Raw genomic sequence first — 21,499 nt, 5'->3', positions numbered from 1 at the left:
ATTAAAAGTAAGACAAGAGGTAGATTAATCACAAAGTCATTGAAAAGTTCACTTGTTTGGTGAAATGGATGTACATAAAGGGAGTTTTGTCCAGAATTGGGAGATGATTGTCTTTGTTAGCTTTGAGATGAGTCCAGGGTTCCTTTGTTTGTGACTGGACTGTCTTTGAAGTGTTTCTCCAGGTTTCTGAGCTTCCCCTCTTCTGTGATTCAGGAATCAGTTAGAATTTTATTGCCCTCAATTTGGTTCCTTTGAAGGCTTGGTGGTACTTGGGTGTTTGGAGCCAGTCTCTTGCTCAGACAGGTCCAATACGCATCCTGGAGGTCTGTACTGGGGGGAATCCTTTAAAGTCAGCTCTCGACCTCGCTTCCTGCTGACTTGATGCTTCGCGCCCCCATGCCAGACATGTCGCACATCTGGCGTGGTGTCCTGGTGTCCCTCTTGCTTCGCTGATCAAAAGGGGAGCCTCGTCTCCACTGTGGCTGTGAAGGTGTTAAATCTGTTCTTGTCATGTTCCACTGTTGATAATGGCTGGTGGATCTTACAATACATATCATAAACATGCATAACACATGCCTGTACTTAGCGCAAGGTCATTTTGTTTGTGTTATGTTGCCGTGATTTCTAATCATCAATCACTAATAAACAAATGCTGCATTTTTAACAACGCGATATGGGTGAATGAACAGCCTTGGCGGAGTACTGCACTCTCTGAGTGCTTTTCTAGTTGGTTTTTGTAGATGAACTTTTCATTTCTGCATGTAAAACTGCTCCATCAAAACAAGTTTCTCCTGGTCACGGTTTTGCACAGACGGTCAGAGTCACAGCATCCTTGGCTTGGCCCAGTCTATGACTATTCTGACTTGTTTAAGGAAACACGCTTTACCCATGTGGCAAAATGATAGTGAGGTGTAGCCTTGACCATTCTAGTTAAGTGACACTAAGTATTGAGTGTTATTTTCAGGTCAGTCAGCTTGGGAATAATCCCCAAGACTGCTATATTGATATATCTCCTGTAGTACAAAAATGTTTACTTTCATTACAACATCAAAATCAGCTAACAGAGAGGTTGTTGTGTCTTTTCTTTTAAACCATCTTTTTAAATACTGAAGAAAAAATAACTCAATTGAGTGCTCTAAAATTGCTATGAAATGTGCTTAACAGAACTAACACAGAGCAATAAAAAACAAACAAACAATGTAAGCACTGTGGTATGGAAGGACCAACACACACACACACACACACACACACACACACACACACACACACACACACACACACACAGAGAGAGTTCAGTTGAAGGAGGTGGAGTTGCACTGAAAAGAGGGGGAGTGATTCACCTCCTGACTTCCTTGTTTAAGACCTGCTCGGAGCAACTGCTGAACTGTAGCCGACATGAGTGCCTGGATCTGAGCATTAAAGCTTCACTAAGACCATCAGGCTTTTCTCCTTCAGCATTTCTTCAACTTAAACGGTAGGGTCAGTTATAGTTACCTTTTAATCAGCCACCATTAACACAAACATGACGAACTGAGATTCATTCACTTTCACTTTCACTTTGCTTTGGCTTGTGTTCTCAGTGTCCCAACATGGCAGCAACCAGCTGTCTGCTGTCTGAGGAGCAGTTTCTGTGCTGCATCTGTCTGGATGTTTTCACTGATCCCGTCACTATACCATGTGGACATAACTTCTGCAAAAACTGCATTACACAACACTGGAATGTTAACAGTGCTCGGTGCCAGTGTCCCATGTGTAAAAAGCATTTTACAGCGCGACCTGAACTGCATGTCAACACTTTCATTTCTGAGATGGCTGCTGACTTTAAGCAGTCGGCTAGAAAGACAGGAGGTGACGGCTCAGAGATACAAGTTGCCAAACCAGGAGAAATCCCCTGTGACATCTGTACTGGAACCAAACTCAAGGCTAAGAAGTCGTGCCTGACTTGTTTTGCCTCCTACTGCATTATTCACTTGGATCCTCATCAGACATGTGATCGTTTGAAAACACATCTGCTAGCTGATCCTGTGGAAAACATGGAAGGAAGGGTGTGCACGAAGCACAGAAAACCCCTAGAGCTGTTCTGTAAGACTGACCAGACATGTGTGTGCTCACACTGCACTGTTACAGAACATGTGTCGCACAACATTGTTTCTCTGAAGGTTGAATATGAAGGAAAGAAGGCTGAGCTGGAGCAGACAGAGGCTGACATCCTGCAGATGATCCAGGAGAGACAACTTAGGTGTCAGAGGATTAAACAGCTGAAAATACACAGTAAGGAAGATGCGGAGACAGAGATTGCAAATGGTGTTCGGATCTTCACCGTTCTGATGCAGACTGCAGAGAGAGGTCTGAACGAGCTCATTGAGATGATTGAAGAGAAGCAGAAGAGAACAGAAGAAGAGGCAGACCGCTACATCGCAGAACTGGATCAAGAAGTCTCTGAACTGATGAAGAGACAAGCTGAAGTGCAGCAACTCTCACGCACTGAGGACCATCTTCACCTCCTCCAAAACTTCACGAGCACAAGCACTGCCCTGCACACCACAGGTGCTGGGGTCACCATCTGTCCGCCATCATATGAGGGGACAGTGACAGAAGCTGTGGTTAAGCTGGAGGAGACACTCAGCAGAGAGAAAGAGCAGCTGCTTCATGAGGCTACACTGAGGAGGGTCCAACATTATACAGTAGATGTGTTTCTTGACCCTCACACAGCCAATCCCTGGCTCATCCTGTCTGATGATGAGAAGCAAGTTGGGTGTGCTGAGGTAAGGAGGGACCTGCCAGACAACAAAGAGAGATTTTCTCTTTATAACAACGTGTTAGCACAGCAGAGTTTCTCTTCTGGAAGATTTTACTACGAGGTTCAGGTTACAGGGAAGACAGATTGGACTCTGGGAGTAGCCAAAGAGTCAGTGAACAGGAAGGGAATAATCCCACTAAGTCCTGTCAATGGTTACTGGGCTGTCGGTTTGAGGAATGGAAATGAGTATCTGAGTCTGACTAGCCCTGTTGTCAGCCTCAGTCTGAGCTTCAGGCCACAGAGGGTGGGAGTGTTTGTGAGTTATGAAGAGGGACTGGTCTCTTTTTACGATGTAGATGAAGCAGTCCATCTCTACTCCTTCACTGACTGCTGCTTCACCGAGAAACTCTTCCCTTTCTTCAGTCCTGGTCTTAATCATGGTGGTGTGAACTCTGCTCCTCTGATAATCTTGCCTGTCAACCACGCTGATTAGAGTTTTCTGTGAAGTGGTTTTTGTCATTTTAAAAGAAGAAATCAAAGCATTAACCCCCCAGTTGTTGCTTGCATTTATCATTCCTTCTGTTCTTGCTGTGTGCTAAGGGAACCCTTGCATGCTTCCAATGTAAATAGTGTAATCTCATTAAATCAAGAGCAGATCCTCCAGAGTTACTTTTTTGTGTTGTTACGCTTCCACAGGAGCTTGGGACAGAAACAGCAGGGAAAACAAACAGAAAAATGGTTTCACTTTGGATGATATCCTTCTGATTTGCCAGAGACTAGAGAAGCTTCCTATTTTTGCTATAACTCGTCATTTTGAAGTAGATTTTAATTGCACTGTAAAAGGTACAGAGTAATGATACCACCAGTAAATATGTTCCTATGATCGTCAGTTATAATGCAATTCTGTCTGACATGAGTCCAAAACATGCTGGGAAATTTGCTTTATGACACAGTGTACCAATACAAAACCAAATCAGGAAAAAGATGGCCCTTTTGTTTTTCTGGGTAGCTATTGGTACCATTTCTCCAGGTACCTAAAATGAGAGGCGGCATACCTGCCCTTTTATTGGAGTAGACAGGGAGTTTAGTTTGTGGCTGCCAGCTGTTTATATTAATTCTCCCTCTGAGCTTATACATTTATGCTCAGCACAACACAAAAGAGGGTCCCGGTGATACGGTGGTTAGCACTGTCGCCTCAAAGATAAAAGGTACGGGGTTCGTTTCCCAGTCTGGGATCTTTCTGCATGGAGTTTACATGTTCTTCCTGTGCATGTGTGGATTTTCTCTGGGTACTCTGGCTTCCTCCAACAGTCCAAAAACATGCTGAGGTTAATTGGTAGCACTAAATTGTCCGTAGGTATGAATGTGAATGTGCTTGTTTGTCTCCATATGTAGCCCTGTGACAGACTGGTGATCTGTCCAGGGTGTCTCCTGCCTTCACAAAGACAGCTGGGACAGACTCCAGCCCCTCGTGACCTGATAGAGGATGAAACAATGTATTGATAATGAATGAATGGACAACACAATGGTAAATTCATTAATTACTTGTAATTATTAATTATTCCCGACATGGAGACAGATCGTTCAGGATAAAATCTGTATCACAACAGTTCATATAGTAGTTGTTGCTTTTAAAAAAATTACACCTAGAATGTCCAGAAAATGGAACACATTGTTTTGTTGTGTTTGCAACCTCCCCGCTCTCATGTTTGGTCGCTCAAAAATAAATTGCTGGTTTAATTTTTCACCCTGCTGCTCACATGTATAGGTGTCCTCTGAAATACTGTCATCACTTTTTTTTATACTTTTGAGGAGAATATTCTCTTTGTACATTTACACAGTGCAGGAGAAGATCCAAAGATAAGACTAATGACTCATACTGTTGTGAGCTGAAATGCGTCAAAAGATGATTAATCTGTATAATTGATGCATTTGCTTGTTGTCGTTCTAAGATGTTGCAGATGCACTGCATGTTGAACTTGCTATATATTCCATTCACTGACAGTGTATTTTAAATTGTACCAACAGTGTGTTTGAATCGGTAGGTTTACATCTTATATCACTTAAATGTGCTTTATTTTTTTAATGTAATTACAACATTATACAGAATAGACTACTACAGTATGATTCAGCTGAAGCAGGCTTCTCCTAAATACCTTTAATCAACAAAGTGTCTTCAAAGTCATTCAATAGTAACTGAAACAAAAAAAGAACAGCACAGGGTCACACTTGTTAAAGTTAAAGACTAAATGAAATCTTTCACACAATCTTTCATTATATTTTATCGTGCAGAGTTCTGCATCAAAGTTGCATTGTCAAACTATGTCTCATCTGTTATTTATAATGTATTATTTTATTTTTTTCATTTTCATGGGCTGTACGTATTAGTATGCAAAATAATTGTATCGTGTAGCATAGTGCATATACTCTGTTCTGTGAAGTTTGAACCATTACTTATTATTTCCGTGTTTCGATTTTTTTTATACTTTCTCTGTAAAACTTTAACACTGTTATTGTTAACACTGTTCTTTCAGCGTTCTATCAATATTCAATCAATGAAGTAAACTGGAAAGTGCTGATAGGGAGTATCTTACAAATAAGATTCCCAGAGTTAGAGGACACATTTGCAACCTGATGCAGTAAAAGTTTGAACTGTCATGTAATCCAGATGACATGATAATCCTTTTTTTTATATTAGCCATTACATTGAGGAAAATTGTATGATAAAATTATGTTTTAATATGTATCTCAGCATAAAATTGTCTTTTAATTGTGTCAGTGAGATTGTCTAGAATCTGTCAATATCACAACCATGGCGGTGGGATGATGTATGACTTAGAAATGAGGAAAAATATGTTGTTCGTGCCAAATAGAAATAAATATCTTTTTTCCGTTTTGCATACAGTAGTCTATCTGTACTTGAGGTAAAGCTGTGCAATGTTCACTCATTTATGTGATATATTAACATGTTTATAGAATAAACTCACCTGTATTACTAAAAAATAACAAAAAGTTCAAATATGCTATTACTGCCTTGTATTTTCCTTCATGTTCAATATATTTTTAAATAACTATTAAATTCATGCTAATTGTTTTTGTCTAAGTGATTTATGATATTTTACTCAACTTGTGATGTGTTGGATTTAATATGTCCTAGTATAGAAAATCTGAACAGAGGGATGCTGTCTCCCCCATGTGGGTGTATCAGATAGTGGTGTCCAGCTGTGCACTGGCAGGTTCAAGCTGAGGATAAAGAGACTCAGTCATGCAGATCACAACCAAGCATCACCTGAGTAAGGAAGGTGAGCGTTCATACCATAGACATATATAAAGAGTAGATGCCGCATCGACCGCTACTGCCTATTGGGGCTGATGAGCGGTGGGGCCGCCATCTTGGTCTGGTCACCCGCTCCACTCAGCGCTGTTTGACAGCGCATTTAATCCATCTTAACACTGAATATTAAACAGGCGTAAACTTACCGTGACGTCACCCGTTGGTTTCAACGCCGAGAAAATGAAGCCCGGATTTTGCTACTTCCTGGTCGCCGTTTTGGATTTTTTGGAGCCAGTGACGTAAAAAGTGTCATCAAACAGACTGGACCGGAGAGCAACTAGGGGCAGGATTGGCTGAGGACACTCTTATCCCGCCCACATTTTACCACAGAGGCTTCTGTTGCTGTCTATCAAGTATAGCCACGCCCCCTGGCTCCGCCAACTTTAACGATTTATTTAAAATTCAGTATTGATTTATTTTAAGATCGGCCACCTGATCTCTCATTTTGACCATGAAAACTAACGGGAAAAAAATCCTGAGCTGTAGAAAATCAGTCTATCAAATTTTATTTTTTCCAAAAATGAATTGGGGTCTATGGAGCAAAAGCTTTTTGGAGCCAACCCTAGCGGACGGCTTGATATTGCAAGTTTTTGACACTTCTGGGTTGGCTTCAATTCTGGAGCCAGATGCTACGTCCACTATATATACAGTCTATGATATTAAACTGATTTTCACGCGTTTTTTATTTTATTTTTTATTTTTATTTTTTTGCTGCAAACGTCATACATGTAGCTATGATACAGGACAAATGGTTCGGTGTATTTTAATATTCATAGCGGGAATAACAGATAATAATAATAATAGGTAATATAATATTCTGATATTAAGCTAGACTGTAGACAGGTATTTTGCAAACACTGCAAACACACACACACTAATGTATGTTAGAGAAGCAGATAATGGCAGTAAAGTCAATTATTTTAATAATTTGAAGAGACAATACATGATTACGCTATATATACATATATAAACAAAATACTGACTAATGAACACATATTTCTATATAAAACAATAGATAGAAGTTATATATCAGAGAAAATGAATATATACAAATCATAGATGGAGTATCAACATCATTCACATATAGATATATAATAGATGAAAGTTATATAACTTTCATCTATTATATATCTATATGTGAATGATGTAGATCAGAGAAAATCATACTACATATGTGGAGTATCAATATAATCAATATATCAGAAAACATAATATATATAAATCATATGTGGAGTATTAATATAATCAATATATCAGAGAAAATTATTATATAAATCATATATAGACTATCAATATAATTAATACTTCTATATTAAAAAAGATATATCAGAAAATGATTTTATATATATGGAAAGTTGGTTGTGAGTGAGCGTAAAGTTGTTGGTGAGAAGAAAGGGTCACGTGGAGTTATTACAGGTATTCCATTCGATGAGGACCTTGAGAAACTTAAAAGCAGTTTTGGGCCAGGAGTTGTATCTGTTAAAAGGTTGATGAGAACTGTTGATGGCCAGAGAGTGCAGAGCAGGTCGATTTTGATTCAGTTTCAAGATAATGTGATTCCTGAGAGAGTGAAAGTTGGCTGTTTGAGTTTCCCGGTTAGGGAATATGTACCACCTCCGCTTCGATGTTATAAGTGTCAGGTTTATGGCCACATAGCAGCGGTGTGCAGGGGTAAGCAGAAGTGTTCCAAATGTGGAGGAGATCACAGGATTGAGGACTGTATTGAAAATGCCTCAGTGAAGTGTTGCAATTGTGGAGGGCAGCACACTGTGACGTTTGGTGGGTGTGAGGTAAGAAAGAAGGCTGTTGAGGTTGAAAAGGTTAAAGTGGCAAATAACATTTCGTACGCAGAAGCTGTGAAGAAGGTTCACACGCAAAGAAATGTTGGTATGGATGAGTCCAGAATTGGCTCCAGTAGGGGTGAGAGAGGTATTGTTTTGTCTGTAAAGGATGTAGTGATGTTTTTGTCCTACGTGATTAATTGTAATGAGCAGGCAAAGCATAAAGTGGATAAGACCAAGATGGTGGTAAAGGGTGCAGAGATGTATCTGGGTGCTAGAGGGGTGTCATGGGAGCAGGTGTACAGGAGGCTGGAGGAGGATAGTAAGATGGGTGGAGCAATTAGTGAGAAGACCTGAATATTCTTCAGTGGAATGCCAGGAGCCTTGTTGCGAACGGACAGGAATTTAAAGGATATGTGCAATACAGTGAGGTGAAGCCAGATTTAATTTGTATTCAGGAAACTCGACTCAAACCCTCATTAGATTTTGTTATTAGAGGATACCAGTGTGTACGAAGGGATAGGGAAGGGGGAAATGGTGGAGGATGTGCTATTTTTATTAAAGTTGGTGTTCAATATAGGGTGTTAAATAAAGGGAAGGATTTGGAGTTTATTGTTATCGAAGTGTGGGGTAAGGAGGGTAGGGTTGTTGTTGTCAATTTTTATAATCCATGTAAAAAGTTATCAGTGGAAGGATTGGAAGTTATTATGAATTATCTTGAGGGCAAATGTATTTGTTGTGGTGACTTTAATGCTCACAGTACACTGTGGGGGGGTCGTAATGATGAGAATGGTGCAGTGGTTGAGGAGATGATGGATTTAAAGAGTCTTGTTTGCCTGAATGATGGAAGTGGAACAAGGTGTGATTTTAAAAGAGGAACAGAGTCAGCTATTGACTTGACTTTAGTGTCTGAAAATATTGCTGGGATTTGTAGTTGGAAAGTGGATAGAGAGACAACTATAGGGAGTGACCATCGTCCAATTAGTATAGAGGTGGGTGCAATGATTGAGAATGTGGATATAGGGGGAGTGAGGAGGTGGTGTTATAAAGACATAGATTGGAATAGTTTTAGAATATTGTGTGACAAGGAAATGGAATGTATTAATGTGCAATCTAATGTTAACGATTATAATTTGTCCTTTTGCAGGGCAATTGTAAGAGCAGCAGAAAAGACGATTAAAAGGAAGGAAGGAAGGAAGGCGCAAGGGGAAGATTGTGCCTTGGTGGTCTGAAGATTGTAGTACTGTTATTCGAGAAAGGAATAAAGCTTATAAGAGTCTTAAAAGAAATCTGTCTTATCAAAACTATATTGAATTCAAAAGGAAGGAAGCAGAGGCAAGGAAAGTAATTAAAGGGACTAAAAGAGCTTATTGGAGAGAGTATTGTGGGAAGTTGGGTAGGCAGACACCTATAAGCCAAGTATGGGGAACAATTAAAAGAATGTCAGGAATTTATAAAAGTTATAACTACCCAGTAATGAAAAATGGTGAGCAGACGGTTGTTAGAAATTCAGATAAAGCAGAGCTGTTAGCTAAACATTTTGTAAAAGTTCATAGCAGTAGTAATCTAAGTTTAGAGGAGAAGAGAGCAAGAGAGGAGACTGTGGGGAGTCATATTGATATGTTTGAGAATGTAGGGGGCAATGATAGTGTGATTAATACAGAGTTCACAATGAAGGAGCTAAATGACGCGTTAAGCAAGTGTGGTAAAACAACTCCTGGGAAAGATGAAGTTAGCTATAGTATGCTAAAGAATCTTAGTGGTAAATGTAAAAATTTTTTGCTTGTTCTGTATAATAAAGTGTGGACAGAGGGCTATTTGCCTGAACAATGGAAGGAAGCTGTAGTTATACCAATCTGTAAGCCAGGTAAGGATCCTTGTTTAGCTGAGAGTTATAGGCCTATTGCACTGACCTCCCATGTGGGTAAATTGATGGAGAAAATGGTCAATGACAGACTTTGTTATTTTTTAGAAAAGTATGAGTTACTTAAAAACCATCAGTATGGGTTTAGGAAGGGGAGGAGTACTTTGGATCCTGTGGTTATTTTGGAACATGAAATTAGGAAGGCCCAAGTGAATAAGGAGAGTGCGATTGCTGTTTTCTTTGATGTGGAGAAAGCGTATGATATGATGTGGAGGGAGGGGCTAATCATAAGGTTGCATCAGATGGGAGTCTGTGGGAAGATGTTGGGATGGGTGAAAAGTTTTTTAAGTGAAAGAAAAATTTTAGTGCGAGTGGGGAAAGATTTTAGTGCTAAGTATGATGTAGAAAACGGCACACCTCAAGGTAGTGTAGTAAGCCCTGTGTTATTTAGTGTTATGATAAATGAAATATTTTGTAATGTTGAAGGATGTTGTAGGATGTTCTCTTTTTGCAGATGATGGAGTAATGTGGAAAAGGGGTAAAAATATTAATTTTATTGTGAGCAAAATGCAGCAAGCTATACACAAAGTGGAAGAATGGACTATAAGGTGGGGTTTTAGATTTTCTGTCAGTAAGACAAAAACAATGTTTTTTACACGAAAAAAGGTTGATCAAGCAAATGTTAAACTGTATGGGGTGAATTTAGAAAAAGTAAGTGAATTTAAGTATTTGGGTATATGGTTTGATCCAAGGCTAACGTGGGTGTTGCATATTAGTAAAGTGGTGGAAAAATGTAAGAAGGTGATAAATATTATGAGATGTTTGAGGGGTCGGGACTGGGGAGCTAGCCGGAATTGTCTTAAAGCAATTTATATTGCTATGGTCAGATCAGTGATAGATTATGGTTGTGTAGTTTACAGTTCAGCAGCCAAGACCAACCTGAAAAAGTTGGAAGTTGTTCAGAGTCTTGCATTGAGGTTATGCTGTGGAGCAATGAAAACAACCCCGATAGATGCCATTCAAGTGGAGATGGGAGAGATGCCATTAGATTTTAGAAGGATGCAATTAGCTCTGACTTACTGGGCTAACTTACAGGGACATAGACAAAGTCATCCAGTGTTGAGCGTGTTGCAGCCAAGTCAGGAAAAAGAGAAGGTGCAGATTAATAGCTTTGGATGGGTAATAGAAAGCATGACACAGGAGTCCGGAATAGATCAACTTGAAATAAGTCCAACGATTTCAATTGCTCTTACTCCTCCATGGTTACTGACAGAAATAAAGGTGGATCTAAGCTTATTGGGAAAGAAGTGTAATAGTGGTTCTGTTAATGGGTATATTTCTTATGTTTATTCAAATGATTTGGTAATTTATACTGATGCGTCAAGGTCACTTACAGGTCAGGTTGGAGTGTCCTTTGTTATTCCTGAATTAGGCATTGCTATTAATAAAAGAACAAGCGACAAGTTATCAGTGTACACCGGGGAATTGGCAGCAATATTGCTGGCATTAAACTGGACAGAGGATAATGGAAAAGAGAGAACTGTGATTGCAACTGACTCCAGCAGTGCAGCAATAAGTGTTAAAAATTTGAAATCTGAGGCAAGACAAGATATTATTTGTGAAATTGGTCAAGTTAGTTATAGGCTAGGGAGACAAGGCAAGCAAGTTATTATTTTGTGGGTTCCGGCACACATAGGAGTGGATGGAAATGAGTTAGCAGACAAGTATGCAAAAAGAGGGGCTGCTAAAAATGTAATTGACTTTCCCATGAAGTATAGTAGATCTGAAGTTAAAACAATAGTTAAAGAACGAATGAAGAATAAATGGCAGAGACAATGGGATACCTGCTTGAAAGGTCGCTTTTACTACTCCATTCAAAGAAGTGTAGAGGGGAATTTAGGAGAACACAGCTGTTTAGGCCGGAAAGAGGAGGATGTCTTGTCACGATTAAGACTCGGGCACACAGGGCTGAATAGCACTCTGAGAATTATTGGAAAGCATAATACAGGGGAATGTGAATGCTGTAGAGTGGAGGAGAATGTTGAGCATGTATTAATTTATTGCCCCAAGTTTCAGCAGCAGAGAAGAGTATTCAAGAGGAAAGTCTGTGATAGTAAAATTAAATTCGAGGTCAGGGAAATTTTGAGTAATTTATCTTTGAAACATGTTGCTAGAGCATTGCTTTTATTTATGGAAAGAACAGGTTTAAGAGAGAGGGTTTAAGGACTGCTGGGGCCTTCCTGCCCCACACTCCATTCCAGAAGGTGGCGGTAATGCACCTAAAGTTGCGTGCCAACTGCCATTAAACAAAAAGAAGAAGAAGAAGCAGGATTTTTCAGCGTGAGTGAAGTTTGCAGTTGAATGAGTGAGTCCGGGTCGAGAACAAATCGACAATGCTGTCTGTAAATATCCTCCGTTCATTACGAGCGTGTAGTGTTCCTCAGTCGTTCACTAACCTCCAGCTGAGACACGCTGCGCGGCTCGCCGTGTCCAGCGGCGGAGGAGGGAGAGAGAAGCAGCTAACTCTCCATGCCGTCAGAAGGTCATTTCCCATGCTAAGCCAGGTATTTAACTCACACCACCACACTGCCGGATTCACAGAGGCATGAGGAGTGTATTCAGCACGCTTTTGTCTTACTGGACATGTTTAAGCGACACGAATGATGCCAAAACTTGTAGGAGTTAGCTGTTTGGTAGCTCACTGTGTGAATGCAGGACTCCCGCTCTTGTCAGACATATGGTATGCAACGCTGCTGCTTCATCAGTCTCTTAAAGGGACGTCCTTTTGATATTAAGATACAGGACGCTTCAACATTATGTTCCTCAAAGCTCCTTTCAGACATATCCACCACAGCGACGGTATTCACGCGATACTTGGACAGCACGTTAAGTGACTTATAATACATAACAATTCACTATCAACAAAAGGCTAAATCTGAACTAGTAGCTGCTTTTAAAACTGTCTAAACAAATGACAGCCTCGTTATACCACCAGACACAAGACCACCCTCTTAGCCACTGCTATCACCCTAACAAACAAATAAATAAATTATTAGTTAGGTCTTTTCTTTCTGTTGTGTTTTGCTGTGATTAGGTCCTTTTGCATGAATGTAAACGGGCATATTGGTGTATATCTATTCTAAATCACGCACACTATTATTATTATTATTATTATTATTATTATTATTATTATTACTGTTGTCATTATTATTGTTTATAAGCGGGAGAAGTTTGAGCAATTTGTTCATTGTGTTTTGTTCCTGTTTTCTTTTTATGTTAAAATGTTCAAAATAAACTTTCAAAAAAAAAAAAAAACAGAAAAAATATAACTAAGAAAATAATGCGATCTGCAGAGCTCAAAGCCGCTGCGTACCTGCATGCCGCAGTGTGCTTATGTATAAATTCCTAATTTCTAAAGAGGGAAACTTCTTTCATGCGTGATGATAATCAAACTCCTGCTTTCCCAACAGTACAATGAATGGCTTCTTTGTACCAAATGATTTAGCTGCAACTGATAAACTGTGACTCAGTGAGAAACAGCTCATCTGTCTGAGATGAAGAAAAGGACACACTGTGGTTTTATGTGGTGTGATATCCTGATCAGTCTCCATCGGTCTGAATGTCCAGGATAGTCTATAGGATAAACAATGAAGTTACTATTGTTTTGCCAGTGCAGGAAATTCCCTTGCTCTGGAGATGCTTTTTTGGATCTTGTTGCTGTCTGGTGCTGCAGGTATTTAATTAATACTCCTTAGCAGACCTGACACAAGATCTGCAACATCAACACCAGTACTTTTCTTCTCTTTTATACGTAAACATGAACAGTATCAAGACTGTGAAACAAAAAATATAAAGTTGATTTTATATATTTTTTGTATGGAAATGTTCCTTTGCACCCCTATGTAGATATTTCATTAAAAATCAGCTGTTTCCAGCTAGAATAGTCATTTATCACATTAGCAAAGTCTAGACCGTATTTCCGATTCATTTAACGTTATCTTCATTGAAAAAAGAATTGTTTTTCTTTCAAAATAAGGACATTTCTAAGTGACCCTAAACTTTTGAATGGTAGTGTATGCCATAACTTTAGCCTTTCTGAGACACTTAGTAGTTGTTGACACTGTCTGACGAGTGTACCTGCAATTTTATATTCATCATCGTGAGGTCAGTGTTGAAGGAGTTGTATGACTGCATTATACTGAGCACAGTTTTTATGATAGAAGCAACTTTGTGAAATATATGTACAAACTCTCTCATAAAAATGCTGTTTCATGACTAAACATATGCATGCAGACAAAAAACAAACAAACAAATAACCTGCCATATTGTGTGTTTTTCTTCTGCTTTTTTGAATAGGTGCTGTCCCACTGTCCATCCACACGTTGTCTCTCCACACCGCCCCACTCCAGTGAGGGGAACCTCATTTACACTGGCAGCCTGGGCACTGCTGTTCGGGGTCAGTCAGTCATTGTGTCCCATCTAAATTTTGCTGAAATAGTTTCACACTACATGTCTTGGTTGCAGGTGTGTAAGATCAAAAATGAAAACTACACACTGTTCATCATTTGATCTCACTTTAATGACACATTTCAGTCCTCAAGCCGCCTTCATCAGGCAAAATTTGTGAAAATCAAATTCTTTTTTTTTTCTTTATGCCTATAAGAATAAAAAAAATATTCATCATTGGTTTGGGATAAATGGACCAATTAATTTTCATTCATTTAGGAAATCTATTTTTGGAGGAATTTGGCGTGTATCAAATTTCTCCACAACGGGCAGCCTTAGCTACAGTGACGGAGTGTATTATTCAGTTGAGTATATGTTCTAGATTTTTGTTGTCAAGCATGGGAATGTGTACACTTACTCTGGTGGTGCTCTGCTATTCAGGCCACCAGATGTCACTGTGTCATCTGGTAGCTGGAATTTGTTGAAGCTGCTTCATTAATGATTGGACACTTGGATACGAATGAATTGAGACCAGTTTACAATTCTTGGGTGTCTCTTCAGAACACAGCCCATCGACTTTGTGTTTGTGACACCCTCCTTCTCCCACCACATGACCAAAGTAACCTCCGCCCTACGTACCAGTGGTGTTCTGTTAGATACTTTAATGCCTTCAGTTCAGCAACACTTAAAGGGATTTGTGTCTATATTGAAGGCAGATCAAAGCTGAAAATAAAATGAATATATTACTATCAGTATTTTAACCAGCATCAGGATTGTTTAGATGGACAAATTATTAATGGTCTGTCATTTTGTACTGTTAATGATATGCTCACACAGAGCTGCAAAAATATGTAGTGCTCCACACTAACTTTTTACATCAGTTGCACTTGGAGCCCAACTTCTGCATTTAGAAGCGCCAGCACACGATTAAGGTGCATCCCATATTTTTTATTAAGTGTATCCGAATGTCTTCTGTGGTTTGCTGTTGCGCTAGAATTAGCAAATACCAGTAAATACGGTTACTAGAATGCAATATAACACCAATAAAATTCTGTAATGATGTTAAATCATCCCAAATAGACTACCAGGCTAAAGTTTGGACACACCTCATTCAGTGTTTTTTATTAAATGATTTTATGCATTGTAGATTAATACTAAAGACATCAGAACTATTAAAGAACACATATGGAATTATGTTGTAAACAAAAAAGTGTTAATCTTCAGTATTAATCTACAATGTAGAAAATAATGCAAATAAATAAAAAAGCATTGAATAAGAAGATGGGTCCAAACGTTGACTGGTAGTGTATATGCACTTTAAAGGTAATTTACTGTTATGTTTAATAGGGCAAATGGTTAAAAAAAAACATGACTAAACCTACATAAGCATGTCACATTTTTCCCATCATTTGAGATCAGTGAGTCTCTTCCTCTCCCTGTTTTCAATATAGTGTTCTGTAAAAACCTGACTTGTTCTCTGTGTTTTGTCAGGGGTGAAGTTCTTCTCTTACAGCACCAGTGGGGCCAGCCTCTTCCTCATGCCGCAAATGCTCCTGAAAACGGGACTAGGAGTCCAGAGCTTCGCCCTCCAGGCCGCTTTCTGCGGAGTAATCGGTGTCTTTACCTTCCTCACCCCCGTCCTCCTCCACCTCATTACCAAGGGCTACGTGATCCGCCTGTACCACAACCCAGACAGAGATACTTACACTGCCATCACCTACAGTGTTTTCCTCACTGAAACAAAGTGGGAATTCCACCAGAGCCAGGTCAGGATCCCAGCTGTGAGCAAGATGTTCACCACCTTCTATGCTGACAAAGTCGGACTCTTGGTAAACCCGGACTTGTTCCCCATCCCACATGACTACAACCATCTGATGGGCTATGATAAGCCCTTCAGCTTTAGCACAGATGACATGGACCAGTCTGAGAAGAGCTGAAAGACAGGCTGAATGTGTGAATGTTAGTATAGCTGTTCAAACTGTGCAGCACATGCTCTCTGTTTTTACCAGGTGGAAACATCCAACCAAAAAAAAAATCCTAAACTGGGACTCCAGATATTTTTTGTCAATATCTTGATGGTTATTTAGTATTAATAAATTATGACTTCATTACCATGACCTGTTTTGTTGGTCTCAGATAATGTGTCATTACTGCTCTCACCCACAAAGCATCAGAAGTGTGGTCACTGTTAGTCATGAACCAAATTTTATTCATCGTCATGCATTTTTAAAAACATGAAAAAAAATCTGTCAGTACGGTCAGCAGGACTGGGTATTATTTCGGCTGTGTCTGTACAGTAGGTATTATAATGCCAGCACAAATGGCAACACAATGAAATTATCCTTGATGAGCGAATAGATTTTTTTTCCTGTAATCCCGTTATTTAATTTGACAACATGAGCCACATACATAACAAAAGCTGTTGTAATTATGCAGAAATACAGTAAAGACTAACATTAGCAGTCGTGATCACAGAATAAACTCTTAAGGACAGTCTCTACTGTGAAGAAAAAATTTTGTTCCCCTTACTAAGGTATTTCCTTGCAGCGGTTTCATGAAGACATCTCAAAATATCATACAGGTTGCAACTGTCAACTGCAGTCACCTTAAATCATCCTGTAGATTCTGTTGGTCACCTTAAATGAAGCCTGTTCCTATTTACTTCTCTGGAACTGAGGCTGTGAGCACATTCAGACCTTCTCTCTGTCTAATATGGCCCTAAGAAAGACAGATGCTGCAGAAAAATATACATGAGAGAGACAGCCACTGTGGGATGAAGGTTTATCAAGACTCCCTGACCCGGTCAAGATTAGATACCGTGTAGTCTGACATACCTGAGTTGATAACTGGTGCTGACCATGAACATGATCTGTTGTATCACTTCTCCTGATATATCAGTCAGCCTGACTTTTAACCCAAGTCATCTGGGTCTCCGGTGTGTCTCTGTCTGCCTCCTCATCATTCTCTAAACATTGATGAAATTTCTTGTTGGTAAGACTCCAGTGATATGAACTATGTTCACTGAGAAGAACTTCAAATGAAGATTGATTTTGAACAGGAACTCTGACAAGGTGTTGGTGATGGGGAGCAGATGCTGCAGCTGGCTGATGGAGTGGAGACTTCCTGGACACCCAAGAGGTGGGGAAGAAGTTGGCTATGCAGCAGGTCTACAGATAGAACTGCAATCATATGATAAACAACAGACATTTTGATGTCTGTGCTGTGTTTTGTCATGCACCTGTCTGTAACTTGCCGTTATATTGTATAGCATAGATCCATTAGTGTTTTTGTCAGTGTCTCAGTGTTGTCTTATGTTATTTGAAGACGGGTCTCTCTTGAAATTGAGTCCCAGTGTCTCAATGAGATATAAATAAAGGTTAAATTTAAAAAAATGAAGATGACACAAATTTAATCAGAAATACAGCCTCGACATTGTTAATGTGGTAAATGACTATTCTAGCTAGAAACAGCTGATTTTTAATGGAATATCTCCATAGGGGTACAGAGGAACATTTCCAGCAACCATCACTCCTGTGTTCTAATGCTACATTGTGTTAGCTAATCATGTTGAAAGGCCGACTGATGATTAGAAAACCCTTGTGAAATTATATTAGCACATGAATAAAAGTGTGAGCTTTTCATGGAAAACATGAAATTGTCTAGTTGACCTCAAACTTTTGGAAAATAGTGTAGAGTATGCAATAAAGCTGAGTAAAGTCCTGAAAAATCACCAAAATGTTTAACCATTTCAGGTTATAATAAAGCTAAAATAAGTTGTAGCATTTGTCTATATGTGACTTGAAGAATTTAAGGTAACACAAAACATGTGAAGGGGATAGCTTGAGCATTGTTATTCACTCTTGCTATAAATTCTAACAATCTATATTGGCTGGTATGAAATGATGCATCTTCTGAATCACACAGTTTGTGTACTTTTAGACACATGCTGCATTGCCTTTGTTTGTATAGTTTTCATTACTTTGGTTTTAATGTCCGTGCATGGTTACCTCGCATATTTGTGATCAATGTCAAACATTTTTTGCAAAGTTTATCGTTACTTTTTACTGCTTAACCCTAGGATGCATAGGTGGGGTCAAAATTGACCCCAGAGGTTGTTATTCCTTAATATCTTTAAGATTAAAAGTTTTGATATTTTCATATTCCAGGTATTCCTCATAAAACATGTTTGTGACATGATGCCATTTGCATTTTTATTCATTTTTTCATTAATTAAAAAAAAAATTCAGTTTTTGTATCAGTACCCCACTCTTCCATGGGCGGGGTCAAAAATGACCCCAAGTATTTCCAATGGGATATTTCACTTAACATTGGTTCTTGGCAACTGTGAGTGTAAATAAACATTTACTGTCCCTCATACAACTGATGTCAGCAGTCCCACCACCTAGGAGGTCATTTTTGCACAGCATTATACATGTAAGTATTATCTCCATTTATGAACTTATTTTTCACTGACAGAATGTGAATTTTATGTGAATATCTGTGAAATTTGCCTAGTTTGTGGTTAGCTAGCAATACTGTTAGCTAACATTATTATTAGCAAACAGTATTGTTAGCTAACACAATCACACACACACACACACACGCATGCACGCACGCATACACATACACTCATACACTGTTGTTGCACTGTTATTACACAGTATCTTAGCTAACAGGATTGATAGCTAAAGTATTGTTAGCTAACGCAAACACACACTCTCTCTCACACACACACACACACACACACATACACCATTGAATAATCGATGATCATATAATAGGCTACCTAATGGGTTAGTGTGTGTGTGTGCGAAGACCGCAAAGCCACCAACTTCTGTTGGAAATGCAAAAGCCCTGTCTGCAATGGTCACAGCCACAAGAAAATAGTCTGTGAAAGCAATGAAGAGTGAGAAGAGACATGTTTGTGTCTGAACATGAATGTTGAATGAATGTTATTGAATGTTATGATTGTTATGAATGTTATTGATTATTGTTACTGAATGTTAATTTATGTGTCCCTCTGTCTGTTTTAAAATACGGAGGAAGATTAAACATGTTTTGATACGATTTCAGTGATTGTTATGTGATAAAATTTGAATTAAAAGTGAAGAAAGAACATATCAAAACTGAAAATACTCTTTTGTTGAACAAAATATATAATGTCTAACCAACATGAAAGAAATGTCTCAAGTTTATTGCAAAAATGCATTGATTTCAGTTGGGGTCATTTTTGACCCCACCCATGGAAGAGTGTAGGTATTGGTTGGCCATGCATCCAAGGGTTAAAGCTGACTTTTGATGTGGTTTGCATTTGTATATTGACATTCGTGCCATACAGTCCAGCTTTCTGTTTCTAGATTAGGTCTGTTTCACCTTAAAAGCCAATCTGGAAGCCAGCATGCTTATTTGTTATTTTGCTGATCCCAGAACTGCACTTTGATGCTTACATTATGCTAAATAATGCAAAAGTCAAACAAAACGTCCAAACACATTCCACTGAAAGTGACCGTAAAATGAATTTAACAGTGAGGCATTTCAGTCTAACAACTTTGGCACGCATTATAAGGTAGACGTCACAAAGCAGAACAAGCAATATATACTGTAGATAGAAGCTTATCCATTATATCTATTCAGCATGACAGAGAGAAAACCTTCTCCTTGGCTGCTATCCAGACATCTATAATCTGAATGAATGAATGTATGGGGGTATTATTGTAGCAAAACTATTTGTCAATGTGAATCGAGAGTTGTCTGTCTGTATTTCAATCCATGTGTCCGAAGTGAGATTTGTCAATGTGTAAAAGAATTTGTCTATGTGAACTGAGAGTTGAAAAATGTACGTATCCCACTACACATCAGCAGAAAATACAGACAACTCACCAGAATTTACATATCCCATTACACATCAGCAGAAAATACAGACAACTCACCAGAATTTACGTATCCCACTACACATCGGCAGAAAATGCAGACAACTCACCAGTTACGAGTCGTTCGGTTTCACAATTGGCTGTTTTATTTTCACGTGACTTTTGCTACACTTCTGCCGTGAGTGAGATTCGTATCTGAAAAATGTCTGGGTTTTAGCTCCCTGACCTCAGGCTCACAGGCTCCTCCAACTCGGCAGTTCCCGCCGTCTGAAAGCCATCAGGCGGCGCTATGCCCCAGAGTCTTTGAGCGTTCGTGACATTGTGGGCCAGGGTGTGGACAAGATGGAGCCCCGATCGCAGACAGTGAGTACATGTTTATGTTTTTTTGCAGTTTGTATATTTAGGCAGGCTATTGCTGAGCCTTCTAAAAATATAATATTACAGGTACATGTGAACAACTTACATCTGTTGAGTTTATAGGTCGCTGAGCAAACTCTTTCGTGAAGTGACACTCGCAAGCTAATCTCACCGATTAGCTTAGCTGAAAACGTAGTTGCTGCTGCTTAGACGGCAAGCTAGGAGTCACAAGTGTATTTAGCTGGAGGCCACATGTTAGCAGTCCAATTTACAGTGTGAGAGTATGCTTCTGCAATAAAAATTGAATTTATTTTAAGGCTTTCAACACATCTTAACCAGGGGTGCCAGTAATTATGGAGGGCGTTGTAGCTGCAGCAAAGTAATAGCAAGGAAACACCAGTGAGCTGGTTGTAATAACACGGGATAACTTTACCTGAAGACCCGTTTTTTAACATTGCGTAGGGCTACAGTAATTACCTACTGTCCAGAGACTATCTGTATTTGCATTTGTTGTATTTGTTATGTGGGATAAATCATGTGTGTCTTGTTTCTGTAGGGTCAGGTTGTGTGTGTGTGTGTGTGTATGTCAAACTGTAGTTTCAAATAAAGTTACTGCACTGATCCACCTGTTTTGTTTACTTGTACATTTAGTCGGACATTAAAATAATTTTAATTAAGTGACCTGAGTGGGCTCTTATATATTAAATGTACCATGGCTCATTACATTTGGGAACCATCATAATAGTTTTTGGAAAGATTTACTGTGAAAGACATCCTGACCTAATGCCATGTAATTTTTTCTATGGCAGGTTCTGCTTCGCTGCCACATTCTTGAGAGGCTCCATTCTCGGCTAGTTTATATTTTAGATCACAGACCACTGGATTTGGACCGCATGGAATTTGTGTGCACTCAAGATCTGGTTTTTTGTAGTGCTATTTCAAGCAGCATAGACATCCCGTTGTGCATCATGGACACACTCTCTGAACTGTGTAGGTTGATCAGGGATGAAAAGGAGAATACCCAAAATCTGCAAGCAAATCTTGCAGTCCAAATAGGTGCAAGCCAAGGAGGACGTCCCAAGATTGATTTGAACCCAGAGTACCTGC

At 39.2% G+C, this 21,499-nt stretch overlaps 2 protein-coding genes across 2 annotated transcripts; both read left to right on the top strand.

Annotated features, from left to right (window-relative positions):
* The first annotated feature begins 1,348 nt into the window (after positions 1 to 1,348).
* LOC110961944 (E3 ubiquitin-protein ligase TRIM39-like) lies at positions 1,349 to 5,640 on the top strand. The gene is made up of 2 exons (XM_022209755.2): positions 1,349 to 1,474; positions 1,581 to 5,640. The coding sequence occupies exon 2, from the start codon at positions 1,590 to 1,592 to the stop codon at positions 3,231 to 3,233; it is 1,644 nt and encodes a 547-aa protein (XP_022065447.1). The 5' UTR covers positions 1,349 to 1,474; positions 1,581 to 1,589; the 3' UTR covers positions 3,234 to 5,640.
* Positions 5,641 to 12,016: 6,376 nt separating this feature from the next.
* On the top strand, positions 12,017 to 16,282 carry tmem70 (transmembrane protein 70). The gene is made up of 3 exons (XM_022209754.2): positions 12,017 to 12,283; positions 14,076 to 14,175; positions 15,657 to 16,282. The coding sequence occupies exons 1-3, from the start codon at positions 12,113 to 12,115 to the stop codon at positions 16,100 to 16,102; spliced, it is 717 nt and encodes a 238-aa protein (XP_022065446.2). The 5' UTR covers positions 12,017 to 12,112; the 3' UTR covers positions 16,103 to 16,282.
* The last annotated feature ends 5,217 nt before the right edge of the window (positions 16,283 to 21,499 follow it).

Source organism: Acanthochromis polyacanthus, chromosome 9, assembly GCF_021347895.1.
Source record: "Acanthochromis polyacanthus isolate Apoly-LR-REF ecotype Palm Island chromosome 9, KAUST_Apoly_ChrSc, whole genome shotgun sequence".
Taxonomy (NCBI): domain Eukaryota; kingdom Metazoa; phylum Chordata; class Actinopteri; family Pomacentridae; genus Acanthochromis; species Acanthochromis polyacanthus.
Note: the sequence above shows the minus strand (reverse complement) of the source record. Positions and strands in the feature narration are given on the sequence as shown.